This window comes from Pseudogymnoascus destructans (genome assembly GCF_001641265.1).
Source record: "Pseudogymnoascus destructans isolate 20631-21 unplaced genomic scaffold scaffold_1, whole genome shotgun sequence".
NCBI lineage: Eukaryota > Fungi > Ascomycota > Leotiomycetes > Thelebolales > Thelebolaceae > Pseudogymnoascus > Pseudogymnoascus destructans.
This window is the reverse complement of record NW_020167520.1, coordinates 781,785-799,685: the sequence shown is the minus strand read 5'-3', so window position 1 is coordinate 799,685 and position 17,901 is coordinate 781,785. Positions and strand designations below refer to the sequence as shown.

The following is a 17,901-nucleotide window of genomic DNA, read 5'->3' as shown; positions in this document are numbered from 1 at the left end:
TCTGTATCTTCGATGACTGAGATCGTCGCTAGTAACTCGTTGTACTGTATTCCTGCATCTGTTTTCTTCAGAATTGCTCTAGGTCTTTCTTCCTTTGGGCCGGCGTAGTCGGTCCGTCTGCTGAGAGCGTCTGCTCTTGCATTCTCGGAGCCCTTGCGATAGGTTATCGTGAAGTTGTAGGCTGCGAGGGTTTCTGCCCAGCGGACTTGTCTGCGGTTTAAAACCTTGGTCGTGGTGAAATATATGAGGTTCTTGTGATCCGTCCATACCTGCACAGGGTAGGTGGATCCCTCAAGATATACTCGCCACTGCTCAAAGGCAACGACAATAGCCAGTAGCTCCTTGTCGTGGATGTCGTAATTGAGTTCCGCGGGTGACAGTTTCCTAGAGTAGTACGCGATTGGTTTGAACTTACCGTTCTCGTCTGGTTGATTCAGACATGCTCCAATTGCGAAGTCAGAAGAGTCCGTTTCGAGGATGATCTTCTTTGCAGGGTCAAATGTAGCAAGGATAGGTGCTTCCGTGAACTTCGTCTTAAGTTCCTGAAAAGCAGCCTCTGCCTTGTCCGTCCATTTGAATTCGAGATCCTTTCTGGTAAGCTCCGTGAGTGGTTGAGCTACCTTGGAATATCCCGAGATGAATCTCCGGTAGAAGTTGGCGAAGCCTAGGAAGGCTTGCACTTCCTTGACCGTGGTCGGTGTTGGCCATTCCAACACTGCCGTTACTTTTGCTTGGTCCATCTTGATGCCGTGCGTTCCAATAATGTAACCCAAGAATTCGACTTGGTTTTTATGGAACTCGCACTTCTCTGGTTTGAGGAGTAAGCTGTACTCCTTTAGTTTCTTCAGGACAAGTTTGACATGCTTGACATGCTCTTCCTTGGTTGCTGAATACACCAGGACATCGTCTAAGTAGACAATGGTAAAGATGTCTAAGTATTCGTGCAAAGCATCATTCATCAGTCGTTGCATGGATGCGGGTGCGTTTGTTAGCCCAAAGGGCATGACTTGATACTCGAATAGGCCATAGCGGGTGCGGAATGCTGTTTTCCACTCTTCCCCAGCCTTGATTCGGATCAGGTTGTATGCTCCTCGCAGATCTAGCTTACTGAAGATCTTTGCTCCTTGAAATCTATCGTGTAGTTCATTGATTAACGGCAGGGCATACCTGTCCTTGATTGTGATGTTGTTCAACGCTCGATAGTCCACACATAACCGTAGGGAGCCGTCTTTCTTTGGTACGAAAAGCACCGGACTTCCTGCTGGTGATGTGGATGGTCTGATGAATCCTTTCGCTAGGTTATCATCGATGTACTCCTTAAGTACCTTCAGCTCCTTTTCCGATAGCTGATATATTGGTCCGAACGGTGGACTCTTGTCTTTCTCCAAAGGTATCTCGTGATCCCATGGTTGGTGCTTAGGAAGCGCCTCGTTCTTAGGGCCTTCCTGGAATAATTGCTCGTATTCCTTGTACTCCACCGGTATACTCGTCGGTGAGGATGCCTGGGCTAGGTCATCGAGCTCGGAGGTTGCACATAACTCCTTCTGGCCCTGGGAGGGTTTCTCCCGTTGTCGCGTGTCCGTCCGTTGTTCACATGCGCACTGGCTCATCACAACTTTCTCGTTCCACCAGTCGATCTGGGGGTTGTGTTTCTTGAGCCATGGCACACCAAGGATGCACGCATGGTTGTCCATGTGCACGATGTCAAACTGAATCGTTTCCTTGTGCCCGTGTAGCATGACCATTTCCAATGGGACCGTTTCGTGGGTCACCATTCCTTCATTAGTCGAGATGGGCTCTCCATCTACGACCATTAATGGGTATGGTTCGGTTTTCAATTGCGTCTTGAAACCTTGCGTGTCTGCTACTTTCTTTGTCATAAAGTTGCCCGTCGCTCCTGAGTCAATCATTGCTCGGAGGTGTCGCTGTTGTATCTTAGCGACCACATATAGTTGCATGCTGCCCGTCGTGGCGCATAGCTGGTCTGTACTAGGCCTCTTCGTGTCACTCGCCGGTGGCCTACCGTCGAGGACTCCTAGTTTTTTGACTCGTCCGAGGAAGGATAGTATTCATCCGCTTCCAATGGTGGTCCTTGGGGAGATCGTCTCCCTGTCTCTGCTGCGTCGTTCAGCAGGTGTGGATATCTTTCGTATACCTGTTCGCTTTTGATAGGCAAGTCCCCTTCAGACTGGCTTCGCCTGAGGGCGTGAACTTGCTCTGCGTCTCTGAAGTGTATCCGGGGCGAGGATCGGGGAAACAACTGATTCTGGTGTTTCTTTTTCCAGTGGAGCTTGCAGTCATCTTCGCTGCAATACTCCCAGTAGACATACGCGTGCCAGGGATGATCAGTCTCTGTTGCGTCTGTCGTTGATAGTTCCCGCTGTCCTCTCACCCATGCACTATCTTCCCTCGGAGGCATGGAGAACGTGTCTAGTTGCTCCATGGCTCTCCTTTCGATGCGTGGAGTGGGTCTCGCATTTTCCCGTCGCAGCATACCTCTGGCTTTCTCGTCGTACTTCTGCAGGGCTCTCCTGCGGTCCTGGTAGTAAAGTTCGACGCTTTTCATATTCTTCAGTTTAGCCATATGCTCGACATCCTTCTCCAGTTCTTCCGCTTCTTGGGCTTCCAACTTAGCTACGTCTGGGGACGTGCCAAGCAGCCTGCGGGTATTCGTTAGTTGGTCATAGTATCTCCAGAGGTCATCCTTGCAGTCGTCCACCTTGCACTCTAACGGAAGTCCCTGTAACAGGTTCCCGTAGATGCCCTTAAGCGTGGGGATTCTCCTCTGGCCGCTGGGCTTGTCTCGTTCGGCCCTAATCTTCGCGTGGGCGTGTTTTGCCATGCGTCTTACTACGCTCTTGCACCGTGGACTCATTGGTTCCGTAGGTGCGAGCTCGTCGAAGGTCTCCTGTTCCGAGACGGTGAACGATTCCGCCTCCGACCCTTCATCTGAGCTCTCGTCTTCTGGGGTGCTTTCGCCGTTTATTCCCCAGTCCTGTTTGCTCACAAACGTTGCGTTCAACTGTCCTGTCCAGGTGGCATTGAGTTGTTTGCCGACTTTGCGTCCGCCGTTCCCTTTCTTTGGCTGTCTGCAGTCTCGGGCCATGTGGCCTGGCTTGTCGCAGTTAAAACAGAGTCGTTCCTTGAATTGTCTGTCTTTCTTAGGGTCACGGGGTCGTCCAGGTTTGAACGTGGCATCGAGTTCCATTGGGTCCGACCAACGGTTGTCTCGCGGGTGTTGATCCCGTCGTCTGCCCTCGTTTCCCCGGTAGGGGTAACTTTTCTTGGGCTTGTCATAGGTCCGACGTTCCTTCTGGAATTCGTATAGTCGATTGTCGATTCGGACCGTATGTTCGATTAGCACTACCATGTCCGTTGGTTGTTGTTCCATACGGGCAAGTTCCATACGTATATGGCTCTTCAGCCCACGTCGGTAGTGGCTGATGAGTGCGCTGGCGTCCCATCCTGTCTGATTGCCGTATCTCTGGAATTCTGTGGAGTATGTGAGGGCGCTGCCAGTCTGCTTAAGTGCAAACAGATGGTCTTCCGCGGTCTTAATCTCATCGATGTCTCCGAACATGCGTCGGATTTCCTTACAGAATCCTTTCCAGCTGCCAAACATAGTCTGCGTAGTTGCCATGCTTCCATTGGTACTTTCATATTTGAAATAATCCTTGAGGAATGGTTCGATCCATCGCAGGGCTTCCCCCCTAAGGTAGGACGCAGTCCACAGGGCATAGCTCTCCTGGGTGGGAAACTTCTCGTCATTGAAGTGCTGGTACAGTTCGACCTGTAGCAAAAACACCTCAAGTTCCTTTCGGTTGCCGGAGTAAGTGTCGGGCAACTTGACGCGTAGAGTTTCCTTGAGTTCGTTGACGGTGGGTGCGTCGGGCATCTCCTCATTCTCAGGCTTAGACCTCTGAGACGAAGTTGGCGTGGTGGGGGTTTTCCCCTTCGAACTGACGACAGACATGTTGCTTTGTGTGTAAGCCGGCACCTCGTAGAAGTGGTGCTCAAAGTGTAACGCTGACTTCTAAACGATAGAAGACACAGAGGTTCTCTTGCGTAAAGGTTTACTTATCAGAGGAGGCAGGGGATCAGACACAAAGGCTTCAAGTAACACGTTACTAGTATATAACAAATACTGTATTGAGTTGAGCACGAAGCTCCTATCTAAGGAAATACTATCTACTTATATAGTGGCGTCGTGCCTAGTGGACTCCTGGGAACTCACTTGAGTCCTCGGAGTCCTGGACTCTTAGGACTCTTCTCATCATCCTGCGAGTCCGTCACGTGCCTAGTGGACTCCTGGACTCTTAGGACTCTTCTCATCATCCTGCGAGTCCGTCACGTGATACTTTCGGAACTACTATTCCCCGCTGCCCCTCCAGGTACCAGGGCCGGTCTCATGCGACCTCCCTCCTTCCTGTCCTGTAGTTGGCCAGCCTTCTTGTTCCGTCGTAACAAGGAGGTAGATGAGCAGGTTCGACGCGACTTACGTGCACGGTTGAGAGACAACCGTCTGGATGGCGCTGTGGCACTTGCGGAAAGGCTAGCCATAACGCGCGAACTTGTAAAATAGAAGAAGATGTATCTAGCTCTTTAGATTTTAATTTGTAAAAAATTTACTATTTTCTTTAGGGGTAGTAACGTACATGTATAGCGAAAGCGCCAAACAAGCGAAAGCGCCAAAATGATGCGGTGACCAAACCCCCCAACTAAATGTTAAATTCCTCAACAACAAAACATGCCCCATAAAAACGATGAAAGCCAATTAGTGCTAGCTATCCAGGCTATGCAAAGCGACCCAAAGTTACGCCTTCGAGTTGCTGCTAGGATCTATTCTGTGGACCACCGCAAGCTAGGTCGTCGTCTAGAAGTTGTACCTTCACGACGCGATATCCAAGCCAACTCACGGAAATTAACTAACCTAGAGGAGTCCGTCCTTGTTCAGTATATACTCGACCTAGCTGCCAAAGGGTTTCCTCCTCGGCTGTCTGTTGTTGAAGATATGGCAAGTCGACTACTTGCAACATGCGACGCGTCACGCGTTGGGTCGCGTTGGGCTTCAAACTTTGTTAAGCGGCGTGTAGAGCTCCAGACACGCTTTCAGCGCAAATACGACTACCAGAGGGCTAAGTGCGAAGATCCAGAAGTTATTAATGGCTGGTTTGAGCTTGTGCGTAACACAATTGCAAAATATGGTATCGATGAAGCAGATATCTACAACTTTGATGAGACTGGGTTTATGATGGGCGTTATCTCAACTGCTATGGTTGTAACAAGCTCAGACGGGCGGGCAAAAGCAAAGAAGGTACAGCCTGGTAATCGGGAATGGGTTACAGTAATCCAAGGCGTTAGTTCTCAAGGTTGGGCAGTACCACCATTTATCATTGTTGCAGGCAAAAACCACCTTACATCTTGGTATGAGAATAGTGGATTTTCAAGCGATTGGGTGATTTCTGTTACTGAAAATGGCTGGGCTACAAACGAGAGAGGCATGGATTGGATTCAGCACTTTGAGAAGCATACAAAGGCCCGGAGTGTTGGTGGTTATCGCTTGTTAGTCCTTGATGGTCATGAGAGCCACCACTCAGATGAGTTTGAGGAGTACTGCAAGGAACACAACATTATTACGCTTTGTATGCCTGCTCACTCTTCTCATCTACTCCAGCCACTTGATGTTGGCTGTTTCGGCCCGTTAAAGCAGGCCTATGGTCGGCAAATTGAAGATATGATGCAGGCTCATATTTCTCATATTACAAAGGATGACTTCTTTCCTGCCTTCCACGCTGCATTTAACACTACAATGACGGAAAGTAACATTTGAGGCGGGTTCCGAGGGGCAGGGCTTCTTCCATTTGACCCTGAGAGAGTGATATCTACACTTGATCTTAAGTTAAGGACACCAACGCCTCCAAGCTCCCGCCCAGGTACTGCTCAACCTTGGGTTTCTCAGACACCAAACAACCCAATTGAAGCTATGTCACAGTCTACATTTATTAAAACTCGGATTTCACGCCATCAAAATAGCTCTCCAACCTCAATCTATGCAGCTGTTGACCAGTTTACAAAGGGTGCATCGCAAATAATGCATCAATTAGCACTGCTAAAGGGAGAGAACCAAAACCTACGACAGGCAAATGAAGTACTAAGCAAGCGCCGGAGAGCTAGGAAAACACGACTACAGCAAGGAGGATCACTTAGTCAACAAGGGGCACAAGAGCTACAGGATGAGAGGGATGTTGTGCAGCAGGTAGAGCAGGAAATAAGGGCAAGCCGTGGTCGGAAGCCAAGGGAAGAAACCCGTGCCCGTCGCTGTGGCAAGTGTGGTGAGACTGGGCACAATGCGCGCACGTGTCAGATTGTAATAGACACCTCTGAGGAAGAGGACTCCGAGTAGTTTCAATTGATTTCTAATGTTGTGGTAGATTTATCGCAATGTTTGTCGTGAGGGTAGATAATTTTGGCGCTTTCGCTTGTTTGGCGCTTTCGCTATACATGTACGTTAGGGCTATACAGAAAAATTGAAAAAAATAGGACATTCTATAAGTAATTATATTACTCATTATAGGAGTCATTGTAAAATATTCCTACAAGTAAGAAACAAGAACAAAGCTTAGAAGAAAGTAAGTTTATTTTAATCCCTTTATTTTAATAATAACTAATATAACTATAGGTTCTAGTCAAGCTTCATTTTCACAGCAAAGTTCTATAAAACATTTACTATAGATACTAGAAAACGAAGCTATTCTAGTATTTTTTCAGAGAAAGTAGATCTTTTAAAGAATTACTTATTTATACAAAAGGGCAAGTTATTCTATTTTCTTATAATATTATTATACTAACTATTTTTAGAGATGAAGAAGTTCCTAGTCTTTATAGACAAAATATAATAGATTCTTTAAACTTATATTATAATAACGTGGTTTATCAGTACGTCAGACATATCAGTACGTCGGACACTTTTCCCGAATTTCCTACCCTCTAACTTCACAACGCGTTTTTTCCACCTTTTATTATGTCAGTGATTACCCAAGAAGCAAAAATCATTCTAGCTATCGAGGCTATCCGAACATCAAAAAATCTAAGTCGTTGGAAGGCTGCTAAGCTCTATGAAGTACCTCATTCTACACTCTGCGACAGAATGAACGGCCGAACTACTGTCTATGAACGCCGGCCTGCAATGATGAAATTAACTATACTAGAAGAGGAGGTGGTTATTCGGAATATACTTGATATGGATTCAAGAGGATTTGCACCCCGGCTTGCTGGTGTAGAAGATATGGCAAATTTTATACTCGAATCGCGTGGAGGGAGGTGCGTCGGGAAGCTCTGGGCCCACTGATTTGTACAACGACGTCCAGAATTAAAGACGCATTTTAATCGCGTTTACGACTTCCAAAGGGCCTTGTGCAAAGATCCTGAACTAATTGGCGCGTGGTTTCGACTAGTGGAAAATATGAGGGCAAAATATGGTGTTTTGGACTGCGACTTCTATAACTTTGACGAAACTGGGTTTATGATGGGTGTGATTTGCCCTGCAATGGTTGTTACCCATGCAGATCGACTTGGCAGAGGTAAGGCAGTTCAGCCAGGGAATCGGGAATGGGCTACAGCGATTGCTTGTATCAACAGTGACGGCTGGAGTATTCCTCCATTTTTGGTAGTTAAAGGCAAGAATCATCTTGCAAATTGGTATACAGACGGCGGCCTTCCACACAACTGGGTTGTTAAACTGACAAGCAATGGATGGACAAACAATGAGACGGGTCTAGAATGGTTGAAACACTTCGACAAACATACTGCTGTTCGTGCAAGGGGTCCATATCGAATGCTGGTGTTAGACGGGCACGAGAGTCATGAATCGGCCGAGTTCCAAGAGTACTGCAAGGCACACAACATTATAACTCTTGGACTACCTCCCCACTCGTCTCATTTAACTCAGCCACTTGATGTCGGGTGCTTTAGTGTGTTGAAGCGGGCATATGGTCAGCAGATTGAGACCTTCATTAAGGCTCATATCAACCACATTACCAAGGTCGAGTTCTTTCTCGCCTTTAGAGCAGCATATCTGGAATCCATGACAGCCCAAAACGCCCAGTCCGGGTTCCGCGGAGCTGGCTTAGTGCCTTTCGACCCGCAAGCAGTGCTTTCAAAGCTTGAACGTGAGGTTACGGACTCCAACTCCCTCTAGACCCTCTACTGCCAACACCAACCCTTGGGTCTCCCAGACCCCTTCCAACCCAACTGAACCTCTTTCACAAACAACCCTCATTCGAAATCGAATTGCCCATCACCAAGGAAGCTCGCCAACTCCACTCTTTGGGACAGTTATTGCATTGGCAAAGGGTACGGAGCGACTAGCACATGAGAACACCCTTCTGTCTGCTGAGGTACGTACCCTTCGAGCAGCCAACGAAGCCCTTAGCAAACGCCGCAGGGCTAAAAAGGCTCGTGTCCGTGAAGAGGTGCACTTATAGTAGAGGATGCACAGGCTATTATCGCACAGAAGGATGTGGATGAGCAGGTACGACGCGACGTACGTGCGGTTGGGGGTAGTCGCAAGGAGGGGCAACCATCTAGGCGATGCTGTGGGATCTGTGGAAAAGCTGGTCATAATGTGCGAACTTGTCAAGAAGCTATAGATATGTCTAGTTCATCTGATTCCGCTTAGTTATAGTTAATTTAATATGTTATGGTTGATTTATTTATATTCAAAGTAGAATGCCAATGAAAAGTGTCCGAGGTACTGATATGTCCGACGTACTGATAAACCACGTTATAGCTAAGGTATCTATTAAAGATGAATTTAAAAAGCATATAACGTTGTTTATCAGCATGCGGCGCATATCAGCATGCGGCGCACTTCCGCACTATGCTATCATACTGACATTCGTTGCACTCAGTTTGCTATCAAACTCAAGAGCAAACTTAGAAATCTCCTCCTCAAACCTACAAGCCACTATACATATTTTGGCTTGTCACACCAACAACAATAGCAATACTACTCAACGATTGCTACAACCCTCTATGGTTCATTACACGTCATTGCTCCTTAGTTACTGGGCTGATATGACCACATAGCATATCTCTACAACCCTCTATGATTCATTACATGACATCACTCCTTAGTTACTGGGCTAATACTATACATGACATATCTCTATCAACTAGAGGCCTAGGAACATGAACGATAGCTCCAAAAGCTTCTACAACCCTCTATGATTCATTACATGTCATCTCTCCTTAGTTACCCACAAGATTGGTTAAGTTATGACATAATTTGTCTATAGGGGTACTCTGATCTTGGACCTCCTGTCATACTGACATTCGTTGCACTCAGTTTCCTATCAAACTCAAGAGCAAACTTAGAAATCTCCTCCTCAAACCTACAAGTCACCATACATATCTTGGCTTATCACACCAACAACAGAAGCAATACTACTCAACGATTGCTGCAAACTCTTCGACTACATCTGTTTATGCTACATACATCACGGCATATCATTTGGACACTCATTGAACAAGTTATTAAGAAAATCTCCTCCTTAAGGGGGTGGGCCAATACTACCACATGGCATATCTCTACCAACTAGAGGCCTAGGAACATGAACGATAGCTCTAGAAGCTTCTACAACCCTCTATGATTCATTACACGTCATCGCTCCTTAGTTACCCACAAGATTGGTTAAGTTATGACATAATTTATCTATAGGTACTCTGACCTTGGACCTCCTTTTCACTTCCTATAGGCTAGGAACCCAAGAGATGGTTCTATGGGATTCTCTTACATTCGCTACATGATTAGCAAGCTAGTTGTGGGTCGCACTTGATTTCTAATACATTTACCAAGCCTGGTTAGTCATGGAAAGTCATGGAAAATGAGAGAACTACACTCCTTTGGCATAAATAGGATTGCCCTTTCCTTAAGAAAGGGCAAGCAGGCAATACAGTAAATCGACTAGCACATACTTCTACGTCTTTTCCAAGCTTCCAAGCATTGATCTTGTTATTCTCTGTTTTTGAAAAGTCAGTGAGGTGCTAACCTCTGACTTACCCCTGAGTTCTCAGACTCAACATTTGTTGCAACTTGTCTAAACCACTTCACCACATCATACACCTGATTGCTGCGTTGTGGAATAGTCTAAGCTACAACCCTTTGGCTCTGTTTCCTAAGACAGTGTGTTGTCTTAGTAAATTCATCCCTCTTGGGTGGCTAGATTCTCATATCTGGTGCACCCACCATTACACCTCCTTTCACTTCCTATAGGCTAGGAACCTAGGAGATGGTTCTATGGGATTCTCTTACGTCGACTACAGTTACCAAGCCTGGTTAGTGTAATGGTGGGTGCACCAGATATGAGAATCTAGCCACCCAAGGAAGGGATGAATTTACTAAGACAACACACTGTCTTAGGAAACAGAGCCAAAGGGTTGTAGCTTAGACTATTCCACAACGCAGCAATCAGGTGTATGATGTGGTGAAGTGGTTTAGACAAGTTGCAACAAATGTTGAGTCTGAGAACTCAGGGGTAAGTCAGAGGTTAGCACCTCACTGACTTTTCAAAAACAGAGAATAACAAGATCAATGCTTGGAAGCTTGGAAAAGACGTAGAAGTATGTGCTAGTCGATTTACTGTATTGCCTGCTTGCCCTTTCTTAAGGAAAGGGCAATCCTATTTATGCCAAAGGAGTGTAGTTCTCTCATTTTCCATGACTTTCCATGACTAACCAGGCTTGGTAAATGTATTAGAAATCAAGTGCGACCCACAACTAGCTTGCTAATCATGTAGCGAATGTAAGAGAATCCCATAGAACCATCTCTTGGGTTCCTAGCCTATAGGAAGTGAAAAGGAGGTCCAAGGTCAGAGTACCTATAGATAAATTATGTCATAACTTAACCAATCTTGTGGGTAACTAAGGAGCGATGACGTGTAATGAATCATAGAGGGTTGTAGAAGCTTCTAGAGCTATCGTTCATGTTCCTAGGCCTCTAGTTGGTAGAGATATGCCATGTGGTAGTATTGGCCCACCCCCTTAAGGAGGAGATTTTCTTAATAACTTGTTCAATGAGTGTCCAAATGATATGCCGTGATGTATGTAGCATAAACAGATGTAGTCGAAGAGTTTGCAGCAATCGTTGAGTAGTATTGCTTCTGTTGTTGGTGTGATAAGCCAAGATATGTATGGTGACTTGTAGGTTTGAGGAGGAGATTTCTAAGTTTGCTCTTGAGTTTGATAGCAAACTGAGTGCAACGAATGTCAGTATGACAGTTAGTCATGGAAAGTCTTGGAAAATGAGAGAACTACACTCCTTTAGCATAAATAGGATTGCCCTTTCCTTAAGAAAGGGCAAGCAGACAATACAGTAAATCGACTATCACATACTTCTACGTCTTTTCCAAGCTTCCAAGCATTGATCTTGTTACTCCTTGTTTCTGAAAAGTCAGTGAGGTGCTAACCTCTGACTTATCCCTGAGTTCTCAGACTCAACATTTGTTACAACTTGTCTAAACCACTCCACTACATCATACACCTGATTGCTGTGTTGTGGAATAGTCTAAGCTACGACCCTTTGGCTCTTTTTCCTAAGACAGTGTGTTGTCTTAGTAAAATCATCCCTTCCTTGGGTGGCTAAATTCTCACATCTGGTGCACCCACCATTACACATTTCTTGTACAGCAGCTGGCCGAGGTGGGAATCCACGCGAATCAAGGTCGAGAATGTATCGTACGATAGCTTCCTCTTCTTGAGAAGTAAGCCTTTGAGTATTTGAGGGTGTGTTGCATCGGGGAGCTGTTCCTTTTATCCTATCACGAAGGGTTTGAGGAGGTATATCGTATGCTATTGCAGCAGCTCGTATGCTTCGAAATTGATATAATTTAATTGCTTGTATAGCTAAAAGAATCCTACCTTCTTGATTAGAAGAATAAGCTTGTGTTGGAGACATATTAGTTGTATGGAAGGAAGACGCATTTTGGTGGTTATTTTGCACGGTTCGACCGGGTGCACGGTTCGATTGGGAAATACGTTATAGGATTTAAATATTCTACAATACTATCTACACTACTTATTAGGCTGACTTTGGGTTAGGCCGAGTTTACGGTTAGGCCGGCCAGTTCATGAACCAGCTCAGTTCACGGTTGGGCCCGAACATATTTCACATGCGATTGACGCACCCCATTTTACACCTAAAATCATGAATTTTATAACTAAATAGTTGTTGAGATATTTAGTTACAAAATTTATGATTTTGGGTGTAAAATGGGCTGCGTCACTCGGTTGTGTGCGTCACTCGCATGTGAAATACGTTAATCTTATATGTAGTTTGGAAGTGTCGGGCAATGAACTATATCACTGTACGATCTTATATTTATCCCACTACTCCATTCAATCGAGGCGTTCTATGCTACCAATTAAAATTGTATACAGAAAAATCCCCGCACATGTCAAATCCAATATGCCAAGTCCTAATAAAGCCCATAGCATATAACCATAACTCAAAACCGTCAACCCCTCATTATAGTTTCATACAATAAACATCGCCGGAGTTGCCACGGAGCTGTCGATGTCAGGAGGTGCCGACCTCGCACATGGTCGGTTGTTGGTCCAATTGGCCGATTAGCCTCGGGTGTTGGCATGGACACCAGCAACGCCGGCAATAGCCACAAAACCGCCCCAATGCCCCAAGCCAACCCTGTAGCGGCCAGAATCGTCTCATAAATTCCTTTCAGCGGCCACTCTCTTACATCACCACAATTCTCCCAATTACGACGGCTCAGCCATAAACCGCACCGTAGCCTCTCAATTGCCCATTTCGGAGATATCTGTCTTTTTGGCAGCAGGACAATGTCGGCGATCAACAGAACTCTGCGAGCTGCATCTGTCCAGTCCATCCGCTTACCGACTAGAGCCGTCCGTGCTCAGGCTCTCAACCGCATCAACTTCACCAACCCCGCCATTCGCACCTCTGCCGCCCTCAGAACCAGCAGCTTCTCCACGATGTCTAAACTTCAATCTGGTGCTCCCCCGGCGCCGGTCGCAAGAGAGTATGACCCAGAGATCAAGGACATCGCTTCTTTCGTCCACAACACCCCGATTGACTCGGATCTCGCTGTATGTTACCCCACCTCGGCAATCCCCCGAAGGATTCTCCCAGCTAACGCAAACCTCAGTTCGACACCGCACGATTCGTCTTCCTCGACACTCTAGGATGTGGTCTTGAGGGTCTCAGGTTCAAGGAGTGCACCAAGCTCCTTGGCCCAATCGTTGAGGGCACCGTTGTCCCCAACGGCCCCAAGGTTCCCGGCACACCGTTCCAGCTTGACCCCGTCAACGCTGCCTTCAACATCGGTGCCATGGTCAGATGGTTAGATTACAATGACTGCTGGTTGGCCGCTGAGTGGGGTCACCCATCTGACAACCTGGGTGCCATCCTCGCTGTCGCTGACTGGATTTCCCGCACCAACCGTGCTGGCGGAAACCTTGGCAACGGCAAGATCATCACCGTCAAGGAGGTTCTCGAGGCCATGATCAAGGCCCACGAGATCCAGGGCTGCCTGGCTCTCCTCAACTCCTACAACAAGGTCGGTCTCGACCACGTTGTCCTCGTCAAGGTCGCCTCCACCGCCGTCATCTCCAAGCTCCTCGGCCTGTCCGAGAAGCAGACCGCCGACGCTGTCTCCCAGGCCTGGGTTGACGGCCAGTCCCTCCGTACCTACAGACACTCCCCCAACACCATGTCCCGCAAGTCTTGGGCTGCCGGTGACGCTTGCCAGCGTGCCGTCAACCTCGTCCTCAAGGTCGCCAAGGGCGAGCCCGGTGTCCCAACCGTCCTCTCCGCACCAGTGTGGGGATTCTACGATGTCCTCTTCAAGGGCAAGAAGTTCGAGTTCCAGCGCCCATACGGCAGCTACGTAATGGAGAACGTCTTGTTCAAGGTCTCCTACCCTGGTAAGTCTAGATTTTCCACCGCTCAACATTTTCAGCGACTAACCAGATGATAGCCGAATTCCACTCGCAGACTGCGATTGAAGCCGCCAAGGCTGTCTACCACAAGCTCGAGGCGATGGGCAAGTCCGCCGCCGACATCAAGGAGATCACCTGCCGCACCCACGAGGCATGCATCCGCATTATCGACAAACAGTTCAAGCCCATGGACAACTTTGCCGATCGTGACCACTGCATCCAGTACATGGCCTCGGTCATGCTTGTCTACGGACGTCTCGAGGCCACCGACTACACTGACGGTGGAGAAGCCGCCACCTCGCCGCTCGTCGAGAGCCTCCGCCAGAAGATCAAGTGCGTGGAGGACGAGCAGTTCACCCGCGATTACCATGACGAGAAGCTGCGCACCATCCCCAACGCGCTTACCGTCACCCTTAACGACGGCACGGTGTTTGACGAGATCGTTGTTGAGGCGCCGCTGGGACACAGGATCAGGAGAGAGGAGGCCAAGCCGGTCATCCTCGAGAAGTACAAGAGGCATCTCGGCCCGCATTTCGATGCCGCGAGGGTTAAGGAGCTTGTCGATCTCGGAAACGACCGCAAGAAACTGGAGGCCATGGCTATTGATGAGTATGTCGACTTGTACACTGTCAAGGACAGCAAGTTCTTGTAAATTGAGAGTGGGGGTGTGTTAGATTTAGAAGGGACCTTGCTTTGGATGAAAAAGTTCATTGAAATACGTAGATTGTAGCTGGTATGCCATTTACTATAAATATCGAACTATATACCAGAAAACCATGCAGCTAGTATACCATCATCGTGCCTGTAATATATTCACATAATTATTGTTCACCAAGAACGTACGGAGGAGAGTGATGGCGATGAACGCATACCAGCTCATACCCGCCACCTCGCCTGGCTAACCCAAACGAACCAAACGCTGTGCAAAAAAAAACCTCAAAGCCTCCATCAATCATAAATACAGATAAGTCTTTAGGATGGGCGACCTTAAGCGACAAAAAAAACCCAAAAAAAAAACCACAGAATGCACGCCCCACCAGGGTCTCGAACCCTGAACCTTGGGCTTGTCTTTTAGCTGACGACGAATCATCTGCATAAAAGGCCCACGCGCTAACCAATTGTGCCAGCAGGGCTGGTGGTTGTTGAGGGGGACTGGCAAAATATGCATTATGTAGCAAACAGTTTCGCAACATAAAAATGCCTCCCGGCTTGAGGATTTCGAAGATTTTTATGGATGAGGGGTTCGGGGGGGGGAAATTAAAAGGCAAGTAAGAGTTTATTTGGGGAAGGAGCTATTTGCGTCGTTCGTGTTGAGTCGTTCCTTCCGTGGTTATTTTTGCGGGTACATAAATTTATTAAGGGTCATACTTCCGTCCGGTTTTTTTATCATCACAAATGAAGATTCCAAAGCACTTCAAAAACAGAATGGGGTATCATTTAGGAGACTAAGAAAGGGCCTGGCCCATCTAAATCCCAATGCATACTCCATCATCCCAGGTCCGCTTATGCTATGAAACCAGCTAAAATGCAGCAAACCAAAAATATAAGAGCGATATTTAAAATCATTCCGAAATTGCTTCCCTATCATAATGCCTCAGATACTGCGCCTTGACAACGCGTAGTACCTCCATGGTAACATGTAAACCATACCCCTCCCCCCACTTCATAATCCCCAAGATCGGAATCAGCTTGTGCTTCCCGATCTTGATGTACTGATGCATATACAGCACCGCATTGCCCATATCATAGGGCCTCCCTACGCCACGAGACAGTCGGTCCACGCACACCATAAATGCATAACTCCACCGCGGCGCCAAGACCGTCAGTCCCTCGCTGCAGTACACAATGTCGTTCTGCTGCTTGGAGAGTTCGTAGACGTCGCGCGCTACCTCGGGGCGCATATCCTTCGCGCTCTCGCCACTGAACCACCCGTCGCCCAGCCGCACGGGGCCGCGAGATTTAGCGTGTAATGCAGCGCTGGCGAGCAACCTGCGCTGGGCGGTGGTGAGAGTAGATCCTAGAGCGTCGACATCGGTGCTCGTGGTCCAGGCGCCGAGGAAGAACGCAGAGACCACCCCGCCGACGGCAATGATGGTCAGGTCGGCGTTGTTTTGGTGCAAGTACTGCGCCATCAGACCCAGTCCACGCTCAATGGCTCTCCGGTCTAGGATGCAGCAGCCGGGTGGCACAGGGACATCATTGGAATCACGAGCCTGTCTGGGCGGCTCTGACTTGGGCACTTCTTTCCCGCTGAGCGTCCGAGAAGGCGCCTCGGATAGGTCCGGCGTCGAAGGCCATTGGGAACGCTCCATTTGAGGTTGAGAAATTGTCCTGTGGTGATTTCCTGTTGCTGCACTAAGTTCGGACCTCTTATTCCTGTAAGGGTTCGTATACACGTAGGGTGGAGTTGTAATGATGCGTGGGACGGGCCTGGATTGTTGTAGGCTCGTCGCAGGCAGTTCAAAACGTTCGGGATTTATCTGTGACTGACTTGCAGCATTTTGTTTAGGCGGCGGGGAGTATGGTGGAGTGTCAGGATATGGCGTGGCCGTGGTTCGAGGTTGTGGATTGGACACGGCTTTTCGAAGACTTGTTCTTATCTGTTCAGCACTGACTGCGGGCACTTGTTGACTGATGGTCGGCCTCATTAGATCGACTATGATCTGGCGATAAGTTTCAAGTTTCAAATTCAGGGCCGCTATCTGTTCCGGGTCGGTGGGTTGCTGAGTTACTAGCAACCCTTGGGATGACGGCTGTTGACGAGGCGATGGTTGTCTTGCACTAGAGGGATTATCGTAGGGCGGCTGTCGTTGACGAGTTGACAGTTGTCTTTGAGTTGGGGGCATATTGTAAGACGGCAGCTGTTTCCGACTCGGCAGTTGTCGCTGTGCTATGGGCTCGCGTGGTTGCTCGTAGGACGACTGTCGTTGACGATTCCAAGGATGTTGGGCAGTTGAATCCAGCCGGGGCGTCGTCACACCTTGGTTAGTAGCTGTTGAACTCATCCGGAGAGTTGCCGTGGGCAGAAGAGGAGTCGGCATGAATTGTGATTGCGCCATTTCAGGCTGTATGTGCTTTCGACCAGTTGCCACAGGCACGGTGAGAGTCGCTGTAGGTTGCGGAGGCGCGATTGAAGACTGCTGGCGTGTTTGAGCAGATTGTCGGGTGGCTATCATGAGCGGGTGAAGTCTCGTCCTTGGCTGCTCCGCAGTAGTAAGGGTAATTTTTGGGATAGACTGTGTGATAGATGCCTTCTCTCCGTATCTGCAACAGAAACCCGTCGTAGATGCCGCGTCTTTGTCGTCCACGCAACAGAAAAGCCCTACTGTGGAGAATGAAGAGCAATCGTATCCGAGGAGCCAACGCATCGGCAGCTAACAATAGTAATGGCTCGATGCTGCATGCCAGTCTTATCGAAACATGAGTAGGAAATGTATTGAATAGTGGCTTCACCAGCCTCGTCACACAAACTCGCAGCGAAATAGAAACATGAGAGTAGTAACTGTAATGACTTAAGAAAGGGAGACGATTCCGTCCCTCTACTTACATACCCGCAGACTCATATACGCCGATCGCCATGAAGGCAGCTATGCATGTTGGACTTCCAACACGGGCACGGGCAGATGCAGGCAGACCGCCCGAAAACCCTCAGCCTTCCCTGCTGGCAGACTTTCCGGCGTCAAAGACCAGATGACGGCTGGTATGACTCGTCTATATCCATACCTGCCGTGCATACCGTTTCACCGTCGTGCCGGGCGCATAAACAGGGGACGAATAAACGGGGAAAGCCTGGGTTGTGGACGGGTGGTGGTTGTTTAAGCGCTCCCGAAAAACGAGGTTGCATGAGCCACAACCTCGGGTTTACGCGCCGTCGACGTGTCGCCAATCGTTTATTCACATCTGTAACCAACAACCAACATAAGCCTCGCA

General features: G+C 48.1%; 2 protein-coding genes and 1 non-coding gene across 3 annotated transcripts; 1 reads left to right on the top strand and 2 right to left on the bottom strand.

Moving 5' to 3' along the window:
* Positions 1-12,716: 12,716 nt before the first annotated feature.
* PDH1 (ATP-binding cassette transporter CGR1) lies at positions 12,717-14,732 on the top strand. Its single transcript, XM_024463926.1, has 3 exons — positions 12,717-13,119; positions 13,179-13,956; positions 14,010-14,732. The coding sequence occupies exons 1-3, from the start codon at positions 12,853-12,855 to the stop codon at positions 14,621-14,623; spliced, it is 1,659 nt and encodes a 552-aa protein (XP_024328509.1). The 5' UTR covers positions 12,717-12,852; the 3' UTR covers positions 14,624-14,732.
* A 268-nt stretch (positions 14,733-15,000) lies between these two features.
* VC83_00230 lies at positions 15,001-15,105 on the bottom strand (the record flags this gene model as incomplete). Its single annotated transcript has 1 exon — positions 15,001-15,105. It is a non-coding gene; the product is annotated as a tRNA-Lys (tRNA).
* Positions 15,106-15,335: 230 nt separating this feature from the next.
* Positions 15,336-17,743, bottom strand: VC83_00229 (uncharacterized protein). Its single transcript, XM_024463925.1, has one exon. The coding sequence runs from the start codon at positions 17,337-17,339 to the stop codon at positions 15,534-15,536; it is 1,806 nt and encodes a 601-aa protein (XP_024328165.1). The 5' UTR covers positions 17,340-17,743; the 3' UTR covers positions 15,336-15,533.
* Positions 17,744-17,901: the final 158 nt, after the last annotated feature.